The 22,792-nt window shown below is 34.6% G+C and overlaps 1 protein-coding gene and 1 pseudogene across 2 annotated transcripts; both read right to left on the bottom strand.

Annotated features, from left to right (window-relative positions):
- Window positions 1–833: 833 nt before the first annotated feature.
- Window positions 834–5,091, bottom strand: LOC118277779 (glutathione S-transferase 1). 2 transcript variants are annotated; one of them, XM_050700327.1, is made up of 6 exons: window positions 4,928–5,091; window positions 3,481–3,631; window positions 3,239–3,297; window positions 2,516–2,657; window positions 1,615–1,805; window positions 834–1,110 (listed from the first exon to the last, which is right to left on the bottom strand). In XM_050700327.1, exons 2-6 carry the CDS (start codon window positions 3,622–3,624, stop codon window positions 993–995), a joined length of 654 nt encoding a protein of 217 aa, XP_050556284.1. In that variant the 5' UTR covers window positions 3,625–3,631; window positions 4,928–5,091; the 3' UTR covers window positions 834–992. The 2 variants fall into 2 exon arrangements, with proteins under 2 accessions (XP_050556284.1, XP_050556285.1); XM_050700328.1 differs by lacking the exon at window positions 4,928–5,091 and adding an exon at window positions 3,802–3,951.
- Window positions 5,092–5,854: 763 nt separating this feature from the next.
- LOC118277775 (uncharacterized) lies at window positions 5,855–22,570 on the bottom strand (annotated as a pseudogene).
- Between the last annotated feature and the right edge of the window lie 222 nt (window positions 22,571–22,792).

The following is a 22,792-nucleotide window of genomic DNA, read 5'->3' as shown; positions in this document are numbered from 1 at the left end:
CCAAGTTCTACCTCTACCCCGAATATAAAACGCGATCAAGCGTTGATCTTGCTTATTCATTTAAACAATCAGTCACAATTAAACTACTTTTTACAAGTCCAGATTGCATCGATTACCAAATTAAAACTTCATTTGTTAAAAATATCTTTGTCAGTATTATTTGCAACGGTTGCAATAAGAAAGCGGAGCGGATAACTTATCTCTTGGTATAGATTAAACTTTAGCTTTAAAAGAAACGGTGTAGTAAGAAGAAACTTAATTAATTTTGCACTTCCTAAGTGGTAGTCATTCATTATTGTCTTGCAGTTGAGAAATCTGCTTGTGATGTAACTGCAAATAAGTTTTGTGACTTACTGATCATTGATTTACGAGTGTTATTGTTTTTAGTGATTTAAAATTGTAATTTTATTGTAACTGAATATAAGCCTTCTAGTATGGCTTAGAAACTAGTCGATTTTCTTGTCAAAACGTTACGTGAGTAAGCCGATAACATAATGATTGATTTAATATTGTTAATTTCTGCTCATATTCTATGTCTATTGAGAATGGAGCTCGCCCCCTATAACGCAGGTAACATGATCTACTTTTTTAGGGGGAGAAAATCAAATGGTAATGGTTTCTATCGATTTGGGTGAGACGAGAGGGAGTGTGAGACTTTTTACGTATAAAAAACCACACCGTTCCTATTCCTGCTCTTCCGCAGCTGTGGCAACTAGACAGGGCATTCCATGCGTGATATAACATTTTGCTACTTAAAAAAATCTTGAAATATCATAGCAGTATATGTAGCACTCGATACTGACAAAACTACACTATAAATAAGTCAAACTCAGTAACGGAACACTTATTTATTTTTAACAAACATTACATTATTTTTGCATAAGGAACAATATCTTGACAAAACATTAAAACTTGAATTTGTACGACAAAACATGAATCTTCAATTTCTACTTTACTTCAATGTGTCGATGATCGATCAACTTCGTTAATTTTTAAGATACAAGTTTTACTTTTAATAATTCCTTTAATTCTTGCACACCAGGCAAGTTTCTCTTGATGTAGAAGTCTTGTTTTGAACATCTCTCAAACCAGGCAGACAATTTGGGATACCTGGAAAAGATAATGATACAACTTGATACCAAAAAGATTGTTGAAGATTATGAAAATAATATGTTTTTAGCGTTTTTTTTTATGATATTTTTCGAATGACTGGTCTAACATCAAATTACTTACTAATTCAATGTAAATTGTAACATGCTGTATGGTTTTGCTTTCATAATTATACAATGCTAATTTACATAGCTATGGCAGTAGTGTTACTATTGTAAAGAAAACCAGAACAGAGAATTGGTTTCAGTAAAAAAAAAATGGAGAAATGCACAACAATATTCTTTTACTAAAACTCAACTGTCACTGTTTCCTCAATGCTTCAATATGAACCGACTTAAAAATATATATACACAAACACACATAAAAATGATGCCAAAAATATGATAAAAAAAAATATTACTAATTTTGTTCGTATTTCGATTTCATTACCAATCGGTATATACAGTTAAAATATTTTACAAATAAAGTGTGTTAACAATGTTCACAATCAAAAATGATACTTACAGTGTTTGATCTATGGGCAAAATTTCATTGAGAGAGCTGACATTGGAAACACAGCAAATGTCAGCCAATGTCATCGACTCTCCTGCAAGCCAGGGTCCAGAGAAGAATTTCTCCATAAATTCATAACCTTCTTTTATTTTGTCCAGATTCTCTTGCCTGAATGCCGTCTCACCATTGTATAAAATTGGTACCTGCGAATTTAAACTGATTATAGTGTGAATAAGAAATAATCTTTTTGAATACTAATCGCCATAATCAAAGTCATTTAATGGTTACATTTTTTTTAAGGGGCAAAATCATCAAATGTCTTCTCCCACCTTGGACGAGGCGAGAGGGAGTCAGGCTCTTACTGACTAAAAACTACACCGTTCCTACTCCTACTTTTCGAGCCGGAGCCCCGGTAAACCCGCTAGGTAGTCCGCAGCTCCGGAATTAATAACTACTTAATATTATACAAATATTATGATAAATAAAAACCTAGTCTTTAGCAATCGTTTTCGATACAAAATGGTTACTACGGAATAGTTTTAATAAATTAAATATTAAATGTCTCTGAGTAGGGCAGTAAGTGATTACAAGGCATGTAGCTTAATTTTAGAATGTCAGTCTATGTAATATTCCTAATAAATAATTAAATAAATAGTAGTAATAGTGAATCACTACATAGCATAAAACAAAGTTGCTTTCTCTGTCCCTAACTTAGCTTAGCTTAAATCTTCAAAACTACGCAACGGATTTCGATGCGGTTTTTTTAAATAGATATAGTGATTCAAGAGGATAGTTTATTACTAGTATGTATAATAGATGCGTAATATATCATCATTGCACCCATGCGAAGCTGGGGCAGGTCACTAGTAGTCAATAAATAAATAGTTTTAAAAGTTAATATGTTACAACTTACCATAGTAGTTTTCAATGCTGCGAAGAGAACGCCGTTATCAAAATGTAACCTCTGGTCTACAATGGCCCGTTTTTTAGGGTCCTTAGGATAGAGGGAATCATCTTTTGCGTATTGGTTGACTAAATAGGTCACGATTGCGTGGCTGAAATAAAACATTATATTATAGAATTAATGGAGAAACTAAATTAATGAGGTAGGCCATTGGTCGAAGTGCGACTGCTGGACAAGGGGTCTCGGGTTCGATTCCAGAGTCCGGCTAAAGTATTACTGGAGTTTTTTCGGTGTTTCGATTTTTTTTTTCAGTAGTAGCACGGAGTCTGGAATTGTGGCTAGTATATAAAGTGTAGGTAATATAGACTGACCCTATTACATGGGACTTATAACACAAATGGTAAAATGTGGGTGTACATTGTACAGTGCCATTACGTGCCGTATTGTGCAAATGCACCTCTACCTACCCCTTCGGGAATTAAAGGCGTAACGTTGTTTGTTTGAAGAAACTAAATCAAAAGGCGAGCAGGCAACGCAAAGGGCGCTAACGTAGTCTTAGCTACCCTTACATTGATAAGTTGCTTTATCTTATCAATAACAAATAAATCTAGTTATTTTATAAAAAAATAATATTATTTACGGTATACATTCAGGCCTGTTTATACTTATAATTGTAGTGATTTTATTGTATAGTTGTATGTATTCGAATTAAACAAAAATACTTAATCTTACCTGTCCCAGATTACGAAATCACCATCTTTCAACGTCGGAATTGTATGCTGTGGGTTCATCTGAAATTGTAAATATTTTGGCATAAAAATCTGTATTTTAGCAGTACTATTAACATCAATCTGAGGACGGAATAATTAACTCTTCCATATTTTTATTTATTTTCATCAAATCATTGTAACATCTTATTTGATTTTTTTTAATTCTATTCTATAAATAAAAATAATAATTATGGCTTTAGTTACCTTCAAGTATTCCTCGCTAAAGTGTTCGCGTTGAATCAAGTTCATGTGAATGTATTCAACATCTTTAATGCCCAACAGCTCAAGCACCATGAACACGGACCGACAAGGCCCACTAGTGTCCCTCTTGTAAACTTTCATACCCATTGTGCAACTGAAATATATGGATGATGAAGAGGTATGAAAGTTAGAAGTGATAATCTACGCTGATGAAGTCGTCTAGTATCAGCTAAGTACTTATAAAAAATACAAAAGTATAGTAAAATTACGAAAAATTAAATTGAATATTTGTTTTTTGAACACAAATAAAATAAACAACTGTACCGGTCAAAAGTAGAACTTGACAATAATGATAGTACGAGTATGAGTGGAGAAATTCACACGTCTTCGTAGTTATGTGTCACGATTGACACTGCAAACAAATCAGTGTTTCAACGCCTCTAGCACTGATAGTGGCAGCGAAACAGACATAACAAACCAAGGACATTTTTTATATGTTCCTGCCCGCGGCTTTGCATTCCCCTGGTATCACAAGTAGCCTTTGTGTTATTCCAGACCATAATCTACCCCTGTTCCAAATTTCATACCGATCTCTTCAGCCATTTTGACGTGATTGAATAACAAACATACAAAGACACATAATATTTCACGTTTATAATATTAGTTTTTTTAGGGTATAAGCCAGGACCTGAGAATTCATCTACTGGACCTCAGAACTAATTTTGTAGGAAATACGTCGAATTCAAACTCACCCTTTATAATAATCTTATATTATTCATTTTGAAACAAAATACTTAGTTTATGTTTCTGCGAATAAATATTCAACGTCTATATTTAAACTGGTTTTTTATTCGTATTTATTTGAACCGGCTGATTGCGACCGGTGACTTTTAACACATAATTAAAAACAGGCTATACTGGTGTATAAAAATTGATGTGTGACATAATTTTCTAGTATTCCTGCTTTTTCAGACAACATTTACTTCGATACTGTATTCTCGTAGATTAGCCAAAATAATTAAAAAAATATCTAAGAATCAAGAGTATTAAACTACCGATTGATGAAACGTATTAATCGATCTCGATATTCGATAAAAATTTTGCATTAAGACCAAACTATAAATTTCGACTATGCCTATATTTTACAGCGAAAATAAAATCAGAGGGTCGGCCTTCAGAAGAATTTTTAGAGACCAACACAAACACCACTATTCTTTCACCGCACTTTATTAGTATTTCTTCCTTGTCCTACTAAGGGCCCTGGACGTCAAATTGACGCAGAACCTAATTAAGGTAACAAAACTATAGCGCGGTCTTTCTTGATTTTAACGCCATCTAGACAGCGCAGCGAGAACTCAAAATAATAAAAATATTTTTTTATAGATGTTGATCGCACTATGATTCCGTTACCGCTCTGAACAAATATTATTTAAAGAAAAAATATACTCACTAGCTGTAGGGACTGTATATAGTATGAAAAATACACTTTTTCCTTAATTGAATGATTGATAGTAAATTGCAAATCACTCTTGTACCGGTAATGTTATCAACACGTAGAGATCGGAAACTGATCTCTCCCCAACTAATCTTTTTTATCGAGTTGTATTACATATATTGTGCAATACTTGTTCGACGTGTTATGCTAATTTTAATAATGGTTGGCCCGTAGTTTTGGTTTGACAACTGTATAAAAAATATTATTTAAGTCTGACTGCCAATAGAAAAGTGTTGAAGGAAAATCCTCCGCTGACGTCGGTCACCGGTGACCCCCGTGGCGTTTAAAGTGGGTAGTAGGTTTTTCTTTTTTTTGTTGAATTTCGATTTTCACTGATAAAATAATTATGTTGATGTTAATAGGGTAGATGATTAATTTTTATTTGAATGTCTGTCTTGTAGATTATTTTAAAATGTTAGACATGTATTTTTTATTTTCTAACGAAAACAAATACTTACCTACCTTTGAAGACTTTCTAGGTAGATTTTACACGTAAAAATGCTATTACATTAGTATTTGCTCCAATTTCTCCTTTGATTCGTTTTATCTAAGTATTGTTATCTTATATATTTTTTCATTACCTAACTGACGGACTACAATGATTTTTTATTTTCATACCCCGTCATCATCCCTGTTGTATTTGTAACATATGTATGTATTTTCAGATTTGAATAAAAATCCAATTATAATACCTAATATTTTCATAATGTTTTGCCAATCATATTTCCTTATCTCAAAAATACACAATAAGTAGGTTATATAAAATCTCAGACACAGTTTTGCGCACTCTTTTTGAGCATACTGTGTTCAATTTTGTGATTACCTATTTAATCATTAATACTTACCGAAAACATTTTGTTTAGAAATAGTAAAACACATGTCTTCCTACAAGCAAAAATATTTAATTGAAACTTAAAAAGAAGCTTAACCTATTGTAACAACAAGCTATATTTTAAAATGCGTACAAGTTTTCAGCAATAAATTAATAATGGACAGGTCAAAAATTTTGTTACCGATGACAAACATGACGCAAATGGACAAAAAAATATATATTGGGATCTAATGTAAACAAAATCATTGTCGTCATGAAACTTGTAGTTATGAAAGCAACATAAAATTTCTTCTATTAGCGTATGTGACGTTATCCAAGACAAATATATGTCTCCAGCATTTAACCCAACTTATGTTTCACCAGACCCTGGAATTGTTCCAAGCCAGGCAAGTTCCCCGCTACATAAAACTGTTGTTGTGAGCACAGATCCATCCAGGATGCGAGATTCGGGTATCTAGAAAGAAAAAACAATATATTTTGTCTATACTAATAATAATACTGCTTCGTAGGTCGATTAGTCGCAAGAGCGACCAATCTCTCGGTCTCGGGTTCGATTCCCAAGTCGGGCAAATAGCTGCTAGGATTTTTTCGGGCTTTCGAAAATTTATTAGTTGGAGTTGAAATCGTGCTACTCATTATATGGCAATAGGCTCACCCCCTATTACATGGGACTTACGAATGGTGAAAAGTGGGTGTACGTCATATAGTGTAAATAGTAAATTGAGGCATTTATTTATTTATTTTTAACAAAAAGGGACCCTTTTTATCTGCCATTATTTATTCTTTTTTTAAGCTAGTTAACATCTCTAAAGCTTCTCCTAAGTCTGACAAATACTATGCTAAAAGTAGCATCAAAATCGGTTAAGTCAAACGCGAGATAATCGCTCACAAACATACATACATCCATACATATAGACAAGTCAAACAGGGAACCTCCCTTTTTCAAGTCGGCTAAAAATACTTACGTATTAGCATCAATAGGTAGAACCGCATCCATGGAACTCACTGTAGACACACAACAAATATCTGCGAGTGTAACCTCATCACCAGCCAACCATGGATTTGAGGATGTTAAGAACTTCTCCATAAATTCATACGCTTTTTTAATCTTAGCCAAATTTTCTTCACGGAATGATTTCTCTCCCAAAAAGAATACTGGCTCCTGCAAATTAGTATTTTAAAGCTTAATTACCTCTCTGTTCTCATTTATTTTTATAAATAAAAATACAATTAACATGTGGGAGATACATATTTCGGCACGATTGGGCCGGCTCGACCGGAGTGATACCATGGCCTCAGACAAAACCGACGTGAAACAACGCTTGCGTTGTGTTTGTTGGGTAGTGTGAGTGAGAAGGTACCGGAGGCCCAATTACCCCCCTTCCCAATCCCCGATTCTGCAACAATCCTTAAATTCCTAATCCCCAAAAGGCCGGCAATGCACTTGTAACGCGTCTGGTGTTTCATATGTCAATGGGCGGCGGCGATTGCTTACCATCAGGTGATACGGCTGCTCGTTTACCGGCTTATTCTATTAAAAAAACAAACTTTCAATTTAGGCTGAATTACAGCCTAAATTGAACTCATATCGTTTTGACCTTATAATATTACTTTGTCTAAGTTATGTTAGGTGTAAGGCACCCAAATATGTATCAAAGATATTGTAAAATATATTTTTTTAAAAGAGTAACGATGGAGTTTCTTGCTCGTTCTTCTCCATTCGAAGCTACACTTTGGAACGAGCGCCTAGCTTCACTGACAGACAGACTGACGGACAATTCAATTTGATGTTTCAAAAGTGCCTTTTTTAGGATTAATTGAAATAAATGCTTTGACTTTGAAATAGGTGATTAAAATAAATGACGCAATACTTACAAGAGTGCCCCTTAAAGATGGGAACAGTATTCCACTATCGAAGTGGAGTCGTTGATCAATGATCGCCCTCTTCTGTGGAACGTCGGCTGGATAGAGATCGGACAATTCATTCTTTCAAAGCCTTTTTTAGGATTATCGCATTGAAATAAATGCTTTGACTTTGAAATAGGTGATTAAAATAAATGACGCAATACTTACAAGAGTGCCCCTTAAAGATGGGAACAGTATTCCACTATCGAAGTGGAGTCGTTGATCAATGATCGCCCTCTTCTGTGGGTCGGCTGGATAGAGATCATCATTCTTGCCATATTTAGTCACCAAGTAAGTTGCTATCGCATGGCTAGAACCAATGAAGTAAGGATTTAAAACAATGACCAATGAAATGCATACATACATAATCTCACGCATGTCTCCCATGGGGTTAGGCAGTGATAATGAAACGCCAATTTACGAAAGAAATATACGAGGCGGATATGAATGGGGCCGTCAGTAGAGGGCGTCCTAGATGGACATCATAGTGACCAGATTGGCGATATATTAAAGAAGGGCCAATGAAATGCAACTTAGGACAATCTTCGATAGATAATAAAGTTTGGTGATGATAGTATATTTCCTGATTTTCTCATAGCAAAACTAACAACACAGTCAATTAGAGGTATCCGATAAATAGGTATATCAATAATCTATATATTAATACGTGATGCAAAAACTTTGGACCGCTTTTTACGAAAATTGCGCGGACGTAAAAGCATAAAATTTGGTACATTTATAGTTTATGTGTAGGAGAAGTGCATAGCGCTAATATTTTTCAAAAATAATACTTATAAAGTATATTAAATCAATAAATAAAACATTACACACACATGCATAGTATCTGATCGTATTTGACAAAACGTCAAAATCGATAGACATTGCGATGATATTCTCACGTCTCATATGAAAAGAGTTTTATAAAAGAGTTTGAGTTATATAAAAATTATCCTTCAACGTACGTTAAGTGGTATTGTAAATTAAATCATATATGGTCGAATTTCGGCCAATAGGCGACCACTAGTGACACAATAAATAAGCCAACGCGATCAGCTGCAAGTTAGCTGTAAATATTAACGCTACGTTAAGTATTAAGTCAATGCTTCATCTAAAACCACTATATTACCAACATAGTGGAATGTTATGATGTTTTAATTCATGTATGACAAGGGAACGGACCAAGAGGCCATGGATAAATAATATAAATAGAAATAATTTAAGTGTGGGAGAGCCATGCTTCGGCACGAATGAGCTGGCTCGACCGGAGTGATACCACGGCCTCACAGAAAACCGACGTGAAACAAAGCTTGCGTTGTATTTCGTTGTGTAAGTGTGGTTACCGGAGGCCCAATTCCCCCCTTCCCAATCTTCCCCATCCCCGATTCCCGAACAACAACCCTTAAATTCCTAACTCCCAAAAAGCCGGACACGCACTTGTTACGCCTCTTGTGTTTCAAGTGTCCATGGGCGGCGGCGATTGCTTACCATCAGGTAATACGTCTGGTCGATTACTGGCGTTTTTCATAAAAAAAAAAATGTTTTTAATTCAGAGAAGTAAAATATACCTCAGAATTCACATTTTTACCCCTCAACAGACGAACTAATTTTACTGGGACTTTGGAGCATCAAGTATCGAATTGCTCGTTCTTTTCCATTGAAAGCTACATTTTGGAACAAGCACCTACCTTCACTGACAGACAGACTGACGGACGACCCAATTTGACGTTTTAAAAGTGTCTAATTAAGGATTTATTGACATAAATTTATACTAATATTATAAAGCTGACGAGTTTGTTTGTTTGCTTGAACGCGCTAATCTCCGGAACTACTAGTCCGATTTGAATAATTATTTTTGTGTTAGGTAGTGCTTTTATCGAGAAAGGCTATAGGCTATAATAAAACATCACGCTATGACCAATAGTAGCCAAGCAGAGCGGGTGAAACCGCGCGGAAGTAGGTAGTGTTATATATTTTTATATTTTATTCTTACCTGTCCCAAATATAAAACTCATTGTCAGCGAGCATCGGCACAGTATGCTGCGGATTCACCTGGAAATAATTAAAATATAGTTATGATTTGTTACCATTACATCAGTGTAATGGTATTGGTTCAACTTGATATGCAACGTCACGCCTTTTATCCCCGAAAGGGTAGGCAGAGGCGCACATTACGGCACGTAATGCCGCTATACAATGTACATCCACTTTTCACCATTTGTATTTTATTTAAGTCCCAAGTAATAGGTGGTAAAACTACTGCCATATACCGGACACATTCCAGACTCCGTGCTACTACTGAGAAATTTTCTAAAAGCTGAAAAAAGTCCAGTAACACATTGGCCGACCCGGGAATCGAACCCGAGACCCTTGTCCGGCAGTCACACTTGCGACTACTCGACCAACGAGGCAGTCGACTTCGACTTCGATGGTTCGACTTGATACCACACCGATAGCAAACATACACATGTATAATTGATGAAATAATAAAAGATTGAGACTATAAGTCTCTCTCTATAAGATTGAGAACTATAGAAAACTATTTATTTTAAGAATTAATTAGCAATGACAGTGCACAATATAATTATCAAACCAAACGTAGAAGAAGGTACAGTAAAACGGGGTGAATAGGGATCGAGAGGTTAATAGGGACAGAAGAGGGGTGAATAGATACTATGAAGAATTTCCCTAAACCTATTCACTCCTCTTCTGTCCCTATTCACCTCTAGATCCCTATTCACCCCATTTTACGGTACCTATAATTATTGTCAATGCAGAAATATGTATCTGCGCGTATTGCTATTAATTAATACTAGGCGCTATACATGTCTGCGTTCCTTCCAACTCTAACAATAATACTAGTCAGACGAGCTGTTTACTCACTACCACTAACTTGGCATATCACAATATAAATAAAATATATACAACGTGTAACAAAAAGGGGGAATACATATCAATTGCACGGTTTTTAGGTAACATAACAAACGATACAGGAAGGGTTTTTTAAACTCATGATTTCATGGTACCAAGTTATAAATGTTTCAAATCGTGCCGGCGCGCGAATCAAAATTAGGTAGACAGGTACTAGGCGATCAGATTGACAGAAGAAATGTTTCGTAATATTAGCGAGTGATCCCTGTAGTGTTTTGACACGTTTGTATGATTTGAAATCAAGAACTATGCGATATCAAGTATTTGGTACTAATTTTTTTTTAAACATATTTTAAGCTGAAACTTTGTGTAGAGATTTTATTCAACCTGTATTCATCAGGGCTTCTTGATGTATATGGGTATTTTGTTACACGTTGTATATACGAGTATATGTACCTTTAAATATTCTTCCTTTAAATGTTCTCCTTCGAACAAGTTGACATCAACCATTTGTACGTCCTTAAGGTCCAAGGCCTCTATGGTCATGAACACAGACCTGACTGGTGGACTCGCATCTATTTTGTACAGCGTCAGTACCATTGTTGATGAGCTCTGGAAAAATTGGACTTTTTAAGGGTGTTCCACATCCATCGAGCGGTCGTCGGTCGATGGTAGAATGGATTAGTCGATGTCGATTGATAATGTATATCACGCCAATCGATTGATAGCCGATAGATACCATCGATCGATGGTAGAATGGATTGGTCGATGTCGATCGATAGATTCTAGCCTATAATAAATCTACCAACCGCTGCCATCGACCGGCCAATTTTACCGAAATTTCACTGAATTATTAATATATATTACTTTTTAAAGTTAAAGTATGATATAATTTAAAGTTTTTAAAGCAATTGCACCCGGAATTTGATTATTAGGCATTATTAAATGTTAGTTAACCTATAATTGGCAACAGCTGTATAAGTCCAAAACTGATACGTATTACTGCACTTAATATTCTTGATACAGAGGCTGTTGGTAAACCTATAAAGGTTTTGTATAAAGGTAATGTATTTATTTATTTGTTATTATTAACATATTTAACATTAGAAGCATCAGATTATAACTGGTACGCTACGGTCTATAAGTTTCAAAACCATTCACAATTTTTCACCATCCATAATATTTTTTAAAACGCCTTTGAGACATGTTGCAAAGAACCAGAACGGTTATTTAATGTATAGTATATTGGTTTAATGTACATGTATACTTAGATTGGCAGTGAAGAATTTTCCCATGGAAAGTGTGCGTGCTTCTATTGATAACTGGCCTCAACGTTTAAAGGTCTGTATTGCAGACAACGGAGACCACTTCGAATAAGCTTTTTGTATTTTTAATTGTTGTATATTATTATTTAAGTATGTATTAAACTAACACACTGTCAAATTAATAAATGTTATTTACTGTTAAAAAAAAAATTCTCTATTACAATATATTTTATGGCAGGACTAGGTATATTGGTTTGGAATATTATGTACGCTAAATGTATACCCTAAAGCCCTTTTAACAGTTGTTTGTGATAACGTATCATCATAAGTTTAATTATAGCAGATAAGGATATTATATTCAGTATCACGTTCAATTAAATACGCTTTACGCTCCGAGAGTTTTGTTTAACCTATTCATTCTAATAAATAATTGACTGTATGTATTAACATTCGAAGCAAAACACTGTTCTATTTTGCACTAAAACTACGTTTATTAAGCACAAATGCAACGCAATTTTTATTCTAATTTTAATTAAATTTGGAATTTCGTGCTTTTGATTGTGATTATGATCTGACTTTTGATTTTGATTTGGATTTAAATTAATATTAATATTAATGTTTAATTAATCTGGATTGTAATATTGATAGTAATTTTTATTTGACTAATAATTTCGATTTTAATTCTTGATTGTTGCTTTGTTTTGATTTTAATTTTGATTTATGATTGTTGTTTTGATTGTGATTTTGAATTCGATTTTGTTTTGGTTTTTAATTTTTTTTAATGTTTCGATGTGACTCTAATTATTTTCCTATTGTAGATAAATTATGGTTTTTGTATGTTTTACATCTCTATGTTAGTATATTAGGCTTTATTTGTATGTGCTTGTGGCACATCTTATTTGTTCATGGGGCATGCGGTGCTAACCTGTAATAAATTGTTACACTAACCTAGGATATTACATAATTACTTTAATTGTTATCAGTGTAAACAATTGTTGGTTGGCCAATAAACAAAAATAAAATAAAATAAAAAATAAAATGATGTAAAAATAGCATTGCTTGGCTATTGTTAAAAGTACCATTTTTAATAAAGAATAACTCTGAACGAACTAAGATTTGGAACTTGGCGTCATAGTAATTTTTATTCAGCTTAAAATTACATATCCAATGATGTAACACACATAGCTATTGGAAGGTGGGACCAAGATTTGCATCTTCCTTTATCCAGACGATTTATTTTGTTTAAGGACGGATTAATATGATGTGTTTTTTTTTATATTAAGTAAAAAAAGAATTCAATGGTAATTGCTTCAACAAGATAGCATTACTTTTTGTATTTTTTCAAATTCAAATTCATTTATTCATTGTAGATCGTAATACAGTTGTTATCATAAATAATTATGTCAATGTTTTTTAAAGTTGTTAATCAGCATTTATAAACGCAAAAGCTCTAGAATATAGTTAGTAATGTTTACAAAATACATACCTTAGTTCCAAGTGTTATCAGAGAGATGGAGAACGCGGTCACTCACACAATCGTGTTGTACCAAGTAGTGGGACGGAGTGCCAATGATGCCAACATTGAGGCCGTAATAGCCGGTTGGGCCATACCGTTATGAGCGAACCAAATGTGGATGCGGCAATTTAATAAGGATTAATTTTATTATAAGAAACTTTTGACGTGCTAATAGTTTTGTAACAAAATAAAATAAATACAAAGAAAACTCGTGTACATTAAAGTTGCATGTTTTAATAACAATTAAAATGTTATTTTTTTTACTTTTATTAATTACTTACTTTCAAAGTATATGTGCACTTACTTAAACTTAAATACATAGACTAAGTAAAAATAAAAACTAAGACTAATATATTTACAACTTAAACATTAAAAATAATAAAAATGAATGAATAATCTAAGAAAGTTTTAATCAATTTTTTGAGATTAGAGTTCTTTTTTTAGACAAACAGTGCCTGTATTAGAGAACCCTGCTCCTTCGTATCAATACATAGATTCAAGAATATAGAATCATAGAATCTTCGCACAAATCACGTGTTTAGTCATATCTAGGAGTGGAACTCCTTGCCGGAGTCTGTGTTTCTTGATGGGTATAACCTGGTTGTCTTCAAGGCCCGAGTGAATAGGTCGCTTATGGGCAGACGTGCTTCACCGTAGGCCGCATCATCACTTACCATCAGGTAAGATAGCGGCCAAACGTCGACCCATTAAATGTAAAAAAAAAATCTTCATACCAATCACATCTTTCGTGAATGCGCGACAGCATAGCTACAAATTGTCGTTGTAGACGAGGGGCCTTAATTGAAATAAGTACATATGACATTTGACACAAAGTAATGTCGTCACAACTATGCATCTCGTAGGTTGGTATACTAAGAGGAGTCGGTGCCTCCTTTAAGTGCAAATAGTGGTGGTGATGATGATGGTAGTGTTTTAGTGAGGTAAAAATTCCACCCTCCCCAATTTTTTCCCAAAAAGCTAGTAGTCTTCTGAAGGTTTTTCCCTGTCAAAAAAGGCAATAGGGATGATGACTGGGTTAAATATAAATTATTACAACTTTTCAATACAATAACATATTCAAAAATAATCACACTTTCATTCATAAGTTTGATGAACTACTTAATTTTCTATTTTTTCTAGCTAAATTTCTAGAAATAAGTCTGCTATTTGACTTCAAAAACTTGTGACGTCATAATAGAGTATTTCATACAAAGCTCATAGAAAATATCGTTTTTGACGTTTCGTAAAAAGTATTGAATTTGACTAGCAGGAAACATGCCTATTCATAGGGGCCTATCGGTTTCTGACAATCGACAAAAGTTATTTATTTCATTTCTAGTTGTCATCATGCTCATTCCAAACATTTCTTTTCTCACATCTATTGTCTATCCACTTAGGTGCCTGGAGGCGTATCGGTTGCATATATTATCATCAGTTCACGTCAGTTCTGACACTAATCACCGTCCTGCAAGGCCAAGTACCTAGAAAAATAGTCCTCCTTGAATTATTGACGTTTTTAAAGAACTTTTTCATATGCTTTCATGGTCAATAATAATTGAACTAACATACATAAAGTATATTATGACTATGCTATCCATCGATTTATTGATTGGTCGATGATTGATTATCTTTTACATATTAAACATTATCGACACATAGTCCTTTGAAGCCAGTGATACTCGAATGAAACGCAGTATCTCAGAGCGAGACAAATTTACGTCTGTCAAACCTAGTGCCCTAATGTTTTGCCAGTAACGAAACCATATCGCGATTTAACTCGATCCCAACGCCATCTATCGATCTACATGGTAGTTTTTATATAAATAGTAGTATGGTGTTGAAACCGAGTATATCTTTATAAGAAGAACTTACAAATTGAACACATATATTTATTTAAAATTCTCTAAAATTAGAGTTGAGTTAGGTCGCGCAGAGCTTCTAAGCCTCATCCAATCTACGATTGCGTTGGATGACCCGCACCTGATCCGAGAGTCGTTGAGCCGAGACGTTGACGGATGGCTCGAGTACCTGAAACATCGACAGCATCCTTTCACGGTACGCAGTGAGGTTGGTTCCTCCCTCCGTAGCACCGTAGTACGCGCGCATGACGTTCTCTTTTATAGTTTGAGACCATTTCATGCGCCGCGCACAACCACCGGCACCGGTAGCAGGGACCCGGGGTCTGTTGACTCCTGGCTCCCAAGCCCGTCGGTGGTCGGCATCTTCCCGGCCGCCACCTGGGGCTTAGTCTGCTATTACAATTGTGTCAGAATGGTCGATCATTGATCAGTGTAAGAGGGACGGAGCTATACAACCTACATAGCTCCGTCCCTCTTGCTGCTCCAGCTCGACGCAACTGCTGTCACCGGTAGTTCTTCGTGGTTGGGTTCCGGTGACGGCGAGGCGGAGCTGAGCGGCGAGTCCGGGGATGGTGGGTGTGCGTTTCGTAATCTTGCTCGCGTCAACATTGAATTTTCACATGTATAATATAATATATTTATCAAAAAGATTTTTGGCTTCTTCTGTCAGTGTCATGGTGTGGATTTTTATTTCTTCTTAAATTCTATATATTTTTATTGTAAAAGGTTTCTTATTGTAAAAGATTTCTCACTATTTTTATTTGTTGATGATTTAATGTAAATATTGCTGTACAAATCGGCTTCAATAAAATATTATAAAAACAGTGTAAAATGTTTGTTTTGAAGTCTCCGGTGTTGCAAGATGTTATGATTATCTTAATGCCATTAACATAATTCTCTAAAATTACATTTTTAAATACTTCTTATAAAATACAAAATAAAATAATATTTAAAAATATTAAAATGGGAGTGTAGAAAGCTGTTCAGTAATATTTCTAAGACAATTAGTTACCCAGATTTATATTTACGTTGTTTCCAAATATTTTGAATTCAATATAAATAAATACCACCTTTAGATTTTTTTTTTCGTATTCCTCCTTTAATTTGTTGACTAAATATATGTTGTGTGCTGGAAGCCCTACATTTAATAATTAGATCAAAGAAATAAATTTCTTCATTAAAATAATTACATGTTTTGATTGCGCTGTTTATGTGAAAATGACAGATGTACGGAGAATTCTCAGAAATTAATACGTGTGGTACATTTCTTAATAATATGCAACGGTATTTTATAATTACTATATGCAACAAATGCAAATGCAATTAAGGATGTTGCTATAGAAACATGTGGACAAACATTACAAATTATTTAAAAATTATATTAAATTTTAATCCTGGCTTTTTATATTTTAAAAATGATTTTAAATAAATTGAAGGTAATGTGTAGAAATTATTATTTATAATAAACTTTAGCTGAGGTGCAAATTAAGGCCGAATTTTGAAAACTTGGTTTGAGTTTTTGACAGAAATTGAATAGAACTAATGTCATAACCCAATTATATTTTAGGGAACAGAGAGTAAAGTTCCCTAAGAATAGAAGGATCCTCCGACCAGCCGACGTGATCATGCCTGGCGGGCTTTCTGCCCAACTGTTGTTCGTTGGGATTTTCTATCCATGTTAATTCGCATGTAAACTTCACATGTGCGATTCAGGATATATATGACGTCATTTGTTCTTTTGCTCGTCGATAGTCTATGTGCGACTTCTGTCATCTGTCACTTGTCATGTGTCGCCACATTATTATTAAAATGCATAGATATTTTTGATTGAGCACATAATAATATATACTGGTAGTTGTTAGTAATTATTTACGCTATAATATACTATGTTTTACTGAATCGTATTTAAACGTAAATAAGTAGTCACAAAAAGCCAGTATTGTTAAAAAGTTTAATAATCATTATTATTTATATAACATATTATTTATTTATTTTTTATTGTATACTTTATTGCACACATACATAAAACACATTTACATTGTAATAGTAATTAAAGTACAATGGGCGGTCTTATCACACACGGCGATTTCTTCCAGACGGAATTTGGATGGAATTTATCAAATTATCTGGGAATGGGTAGTGCGTGTACAATAATTCAAAAGGGGAAGAAAAAACCACTAAAAATTAAACTAACTTAAACTACACTAAAATGTATTGTTTGCTTATTTTTTCTTAACCACATACTACTACTAATCATCCCTCGCTTTCACTTTGCTAAAATCTTAGATTTTACGAACCATGGATCTCACTCCGTGTGAATTTAACGTGCCAAATATATTTTCAGAAGGCGACGAAATTCCATAAGGCCTGGTTGATTTCCTTTCTTATAAAAATCGTATTCTGCACAGCGCTTTACCCATGCACAGATCTTAGGATACCTGTAAAATATAGACGGTAAAATATTTTAAATGTCAATAAATAATCCATCCCTTTACAAAAACTTTTTAAACAATTTATTGTGTCAGAACCATGCTTCGGCACGAATGGGCCGGCTCGACCGGAGTGATACAACGGCCTCAGAGAAAACCGACGTGAAACAACGCTTGCGTTTTGATTCGTTGTGTGAGTTAGGTTACCGGAGGCCAAATTACCCCCTTCTAATAATGTTTAAGTAAGTGAGACATTGTACTGAAAATTTTCAAAGATAAAATTCGATATTATCTTTAGTTTAAACTGCATTATAGAATTAGATTATTTGAAACTAAATACACGCCTAAGGTAACGCCTGTTATCGTATTCTATTCTTTGTCCACATAGGTACTCTTTTGGGTAACCAACAAGCTTGGTATTATTATTTCAGTGGTTACAAATCACCATATCACGTGCCTGGCCATCGGTCAAGGTCAAACAAACAAACCTATACTATGTATGTATAATGCAATATTGTAGACGTCAAGTAAGACATGTAAAGTCAATAAACACTGTCAGTAGCCGCCTTACTCAGTCATTTAATGGTTACTTAACCCAGTCCTTAGCAATTGTTTTCGATACAAAACCGTTACTAAGGAATAGTTTAAGTAATCATTAAAAGTCTCTGAATGTGGCAGTAAGTGTCTAAAGAGATTGAGATTTTAGATTAAATCTCAGGATTAGTAAAAGTATTATTGGATTTTTATTTCCTTGGACAATTAGCTAAATTAAAGCTCGACCGAATGTACTGTTTATATATTATCTTGGGTTATTATAATACACAATTTTTGTGAAATTTCCATCATAGTGCCCTAGAAAGATATGATTTTTTTAAGGTTTAAACCCTTTATGGTTTTTTAAGGTATATAAGGTAAACAAGCAGACGAATCGCCTGATGGTAAGCAATCGCCACCACCCACGGACATCCGAAACACCAGTGGCGTTACAAGTGCGTTGCTGGTCCTTTGGGGATTTTAGAAATTTAAGGGCTGTTGGGGAAATCGGGTATTGGGAAAATATGATTGGTAAAGCCAATACAGCCTCCACAGATTTACAACTTTTAAGATGAAAAAAATACTTACGTAGCTTCATCAATATGCAGTAATTCGTTGAGTGTGCTTACAGTCGCCACACAACTTATGTCAGCTACAGTAAGTTGGTTTCCAGCCAGCCAAGGTGTTCCATTCAAAAATTTCTCAGTGAAATCATATGCTGATCTGATCTTGGCCACACCTTCAGGTTTTAAAGAGGTTGCGGTTCCAAAGAAAATAGGTTCCTGAAAAAAATGAGTGATGCTTTTTCTCAATATGTTGTTATAGTAGTATATTGTTGTTGGGATTAGTCATCTACCCGATGACATTTTTTTAGAATTGCAATAAGTCTTGTTAATTATTTAAAATTATTAGACACGTATTTATTAGTAAAAACCAAAAAAAGCCAGTAATACTTTGCCTAACCCAGGAATCGAACCCGAGAGCCCTTGTCGCACTTGCGACCACTCGACCAACGAGACAGTTCTATATCATATCGTTAAAATAATTGTTTTCATTTTACAACTGGTTCATAGTACTCACGACACATTGCAAACAATAATATGGTTACTTACCTAATTTGGTTACAATTCCATTTGTATAATTAAAAGTTTATTGGTTCTTAAAAGCATTGTTTCAATAAGAGTGATAACAGACTATGAAAATGAAGGAATATTGTGTTTTTTTTTTCTTATAAACAGTTGCGTGCTATGGATGTGTGTTATGAACGTGCGCTATGGCTGTGTCCTAATGGATGGCGCTTCCCTAGTGTCGATACATCGCATATTCGAGCTGCGCTTCTTCATAGAGCATTTTACTCGCACAGCTACATGGCTTAGCTATTATATCCTACATAGCACATCTCTGGTGGAAATAAGCTCCCTTATTGTAAAAGTCAAAGTCAAAATAAATTATTTCAAATAGACCAGGAAGGCACTTTTGAACGTCAAAGCAAATATGATAATATTAATAACGTCTGTCTGTCGGTCAGTCCTCTAGTGAAGCTATTTGCTCGTTCCAAAGTGTAGATTCCGATAGAGAAGAACGAGCAAGAAACTTCATGGGTTACTCTTTTTCAATCAAATTCACAATACAATTCTTGGTTACATTATTGTTTCGATTGTAGGGTATATTTTCTTGAAAATTTGTTAGTAACTTATGAATATTTATTTGGTTCGGGTTCTAAGGTAAACTTACATCATTCTCTCTCAAAGCTGGGTAGAGGATACCGCTATCGAAGTGCAGTTTTTGGTCAATTACAGCCCTCTGTGCGGGTCACTTGGGTATAATTCAGAATTCTTACCATATTTGTTTATCAAATATGTTATTATTGCGTGACTGTGAAGAATAATTGCATTAGATATAGATATAGGCTTAATGTTTAAATTATAAATATTAAAACACGTTTTTACAAACAATTTAAAGGAGCAACGTCACGCCTTATATCCCCGAAGAGGTAGGCAGAGGTGCTCATTACGACTTGAACTGCCGCTATACAATGTACACCCACTTTTCACCATTTGCGTTAAAAAACCCATGTAATTGGGGGTGAGCCTATAGCCATATACTGGACACAATTCCAGACTCCGTGTTACTACTGAATTTTTTTTGAAAAACCGAAAATACCCCAGTAATACTTTGCCCGACCCGGGAATCGAACCCGAGACCCCGTGTTCAGCAGTCGCACTTGCGATCACTCGACCAACGAGTCAGACAATTTAAAGGAGAAGATGTCATAATGTGATTGTGCACTGTGACAAAACAAATCGGCCCTGCCCAATACGCAATAACATTATAAGTAAAAAGGTGTAGATAGGTTATAAGCGCTCAGAAAGTGGCACATTAAAATTTGGACAAATTAGCAACGTGTTTGTAGTATGAGACTGCATGTTGGAAAATAGAGAAGGGCGTGGTTTGTAACGACTCGCGCTCCCTGTAAAGAGTCCTGCATTCTGTTAAAGGGAAATCCAGTTATGACATCTCTTCTTTGTATTTGTTCCATGGTATAGGCGCTCACCTGTCCGAGAGTTGAAAGTTTCCATCGGTTAAATGTGGTATTGTGTGTTGTGGATTTATCTGGAAATAAAATACACATATTTATTTAATCCGGAAATCATTAAAACATGACTAAGAAAACAAGCTAATGTCACGTTTACATTATTGCAAGGACTAAACGGCTAACCTACTTTATAAGACAGGGTGAGGGCTTTACAAAATTTTACCTTTATATGGTGTGTCTTAGGTCGAGTTGGATCTTTGTAAAATGTTTGTGTTTGTTTGTAAATGCACCTTTATATACCTAAAGGAGGACTGTAGGTACTGTCTGGGCTATACTAAAGGCATTAAAAGAAAAACAGAAAATAAATATAACATTATAATTATGCCTGCATGGTTGGAGCAGTAGATGGACTACAGGTTTCCGTGCAACGTGTAGCGGGTTCAATTCCAGCACGGAGCAATTCTTTGTATGATCTATAAATTGTTGTTTTAGGTCTGAGTGTCATGTGCATGTGAACTTGCATGTTTGTAAACGCACCCACGACACATGAGACAATCATAGTGTGGAGCAACGTTTATTTAAAAAAAAGTTTCCTTGTGCGAACTGCTAGGGAGTAGAACTCCTTACCGGAGTCTGTGTTTCCTGGTATAATCTGGGTGTCTTAAAAGCCCGAGTGAATAGGTTGCGTATGGGCAGACGTGCTTCATCGTAGGCCGCATCATCACTTACCATGAGGCGAGATAGCGGCCAAACATCGATCCATTAAATATACAACGTGTAGCAAAAAGGGGGTTACATATCAAGTGCACGGTTTCTGGATAACATAACAAACGATACGGGAAGGGTTTTTTAAACTCATGTTTTCATGTTACCAAGTTATGAATTTTTCCAATCAAAATTAGGTAGACAGGTACTAGGCCATCAGATTGACAGAAGAAATGTTTCGTAATACTAGCGAGTGACCCCTGTAGTGTTGTGACACGTTTGTATGATTTGAAACCAAGAACTATGCGAAATCAAGCATTTGGTACAAATTTTGATGAAGCTCGAATACATATCTACTATAGAAGATATGCAAGAAAACTTTTTTTTTAAACGTTAATGCAATTCCCTTTGTCAGATTTTTCAGTGTTTTAAGTATTTTAAGCTGAAACTTTGTGTAGAGATTCTATTCAACCTGTATTCGTCAGGGCTTCTTGATGTATTTTGTTACACGTTGTATACAACGTGTAACAAAAAGGGGGTATACATATCAAGTACACGGCTTCTAGATAACATAACAAACGATACGGGAAGGGTTTTTTAAACTAATTTTTTCATGGTACCAAGTTATGATTTTTTCAAATCGCGCCGCCGCTTTATTCAAAATTAGGTAGACAGGTACTAGGCGATTAGATTGACAGAAGAAATGTTTCGTAATATTAGCGAGTGACCCCTGTAGTGTTGTGACATGTTTGTATGATTTAAAATCAAGAACTATGCGATATCAAGTATTTGGTACTATTTTTTTTAACGTATTTTAAGCTGAAACTTTGTGTAGAGATTCTATTCAACCTGTATTCGTCAGGGCTTCTTGATGTATTTTGTTACACGTTGTATATAAAAAAAAGGAAAAAATATTCACCTTCAAAAAATCAGCCTTAAGGTGATCATCAGCTAGGAGATCAGTTTCAACATATTTCACATTGGGTAGCTTCAACACCTCGATTACCATGTAAACTGCCCGCACAGGTGGACTAGCGTCCATCTTGTACAAAGTTAGCGTCATTATCAAAAGAGATGTTCAAAATTACTAAGTTTAAAAAAAAATGTTTCGATAAATCTCCGTCACACGATATCTCTTGTCCCTAGACTGTGATTAAATGGTCTAAGACATGCAACTATTAAAGAACTTGAAAGGACTTGTACATTCAATTATAATTAATTATTATCATTGGATGTGCTATTGTACAAATAAGAAATAATAAAAACTAGAATCATCTTAGTTTCCATCTCCCTTAACACATTTTCTTTAACATTCATTTTACTCGTTGTTGCTTCAAACATCCTATTTGGAACTAAAATATAACAATAATC

Source organism: Spodoptera frugiperda, chromosome 18 (assembly GCF_023101765.2).
Source record: "Spodoptera frugiperda isolate SF20-4 chromosome 18, AGI-APGP_CSIRO_Sfru_2.0, whole genome shotgun sequence".
Taxonomy (NCBI): Eukaryota; Metazoa; Arthropoda; class Insecta; order Lepidoptera; family Noctuidae; genus Spodoptera; species Spodoptera frugiperda.
The sequence above is the reverse complement of the archived record's forward strand: the minus strand, read 5'-3'. Positions and strand labels throughout refer to the sequence as shown.

What these genes read in the sequence shown, in the direction of transcription:
- LOC118277779 (XM_050700327.1), bottom strand. Translation starts at nt 3,624, where the DNA reads ATGGGTATGAAAGTTTACAAGAGGGACACTAGTGGGCCTTGTCGGTCC. An exon ending in TTAGCGAGGAATACTTGAAG is followed by an intron (nt 3,298 to 3,480) that starts GTAACTAAAGCC and finishes TTACAATTTCAG; the next exon opens with ATGAACCCACAGCATACAAT. An exon ending in GATTTCGTAATCTGGGACAG is followed by an intron (nt 2,658 to 3,238) that starts GTAAGATTAAGT and finishes GTTTTATTTCAG; the next exon opens with CCACGCAATCGTGACCTATT.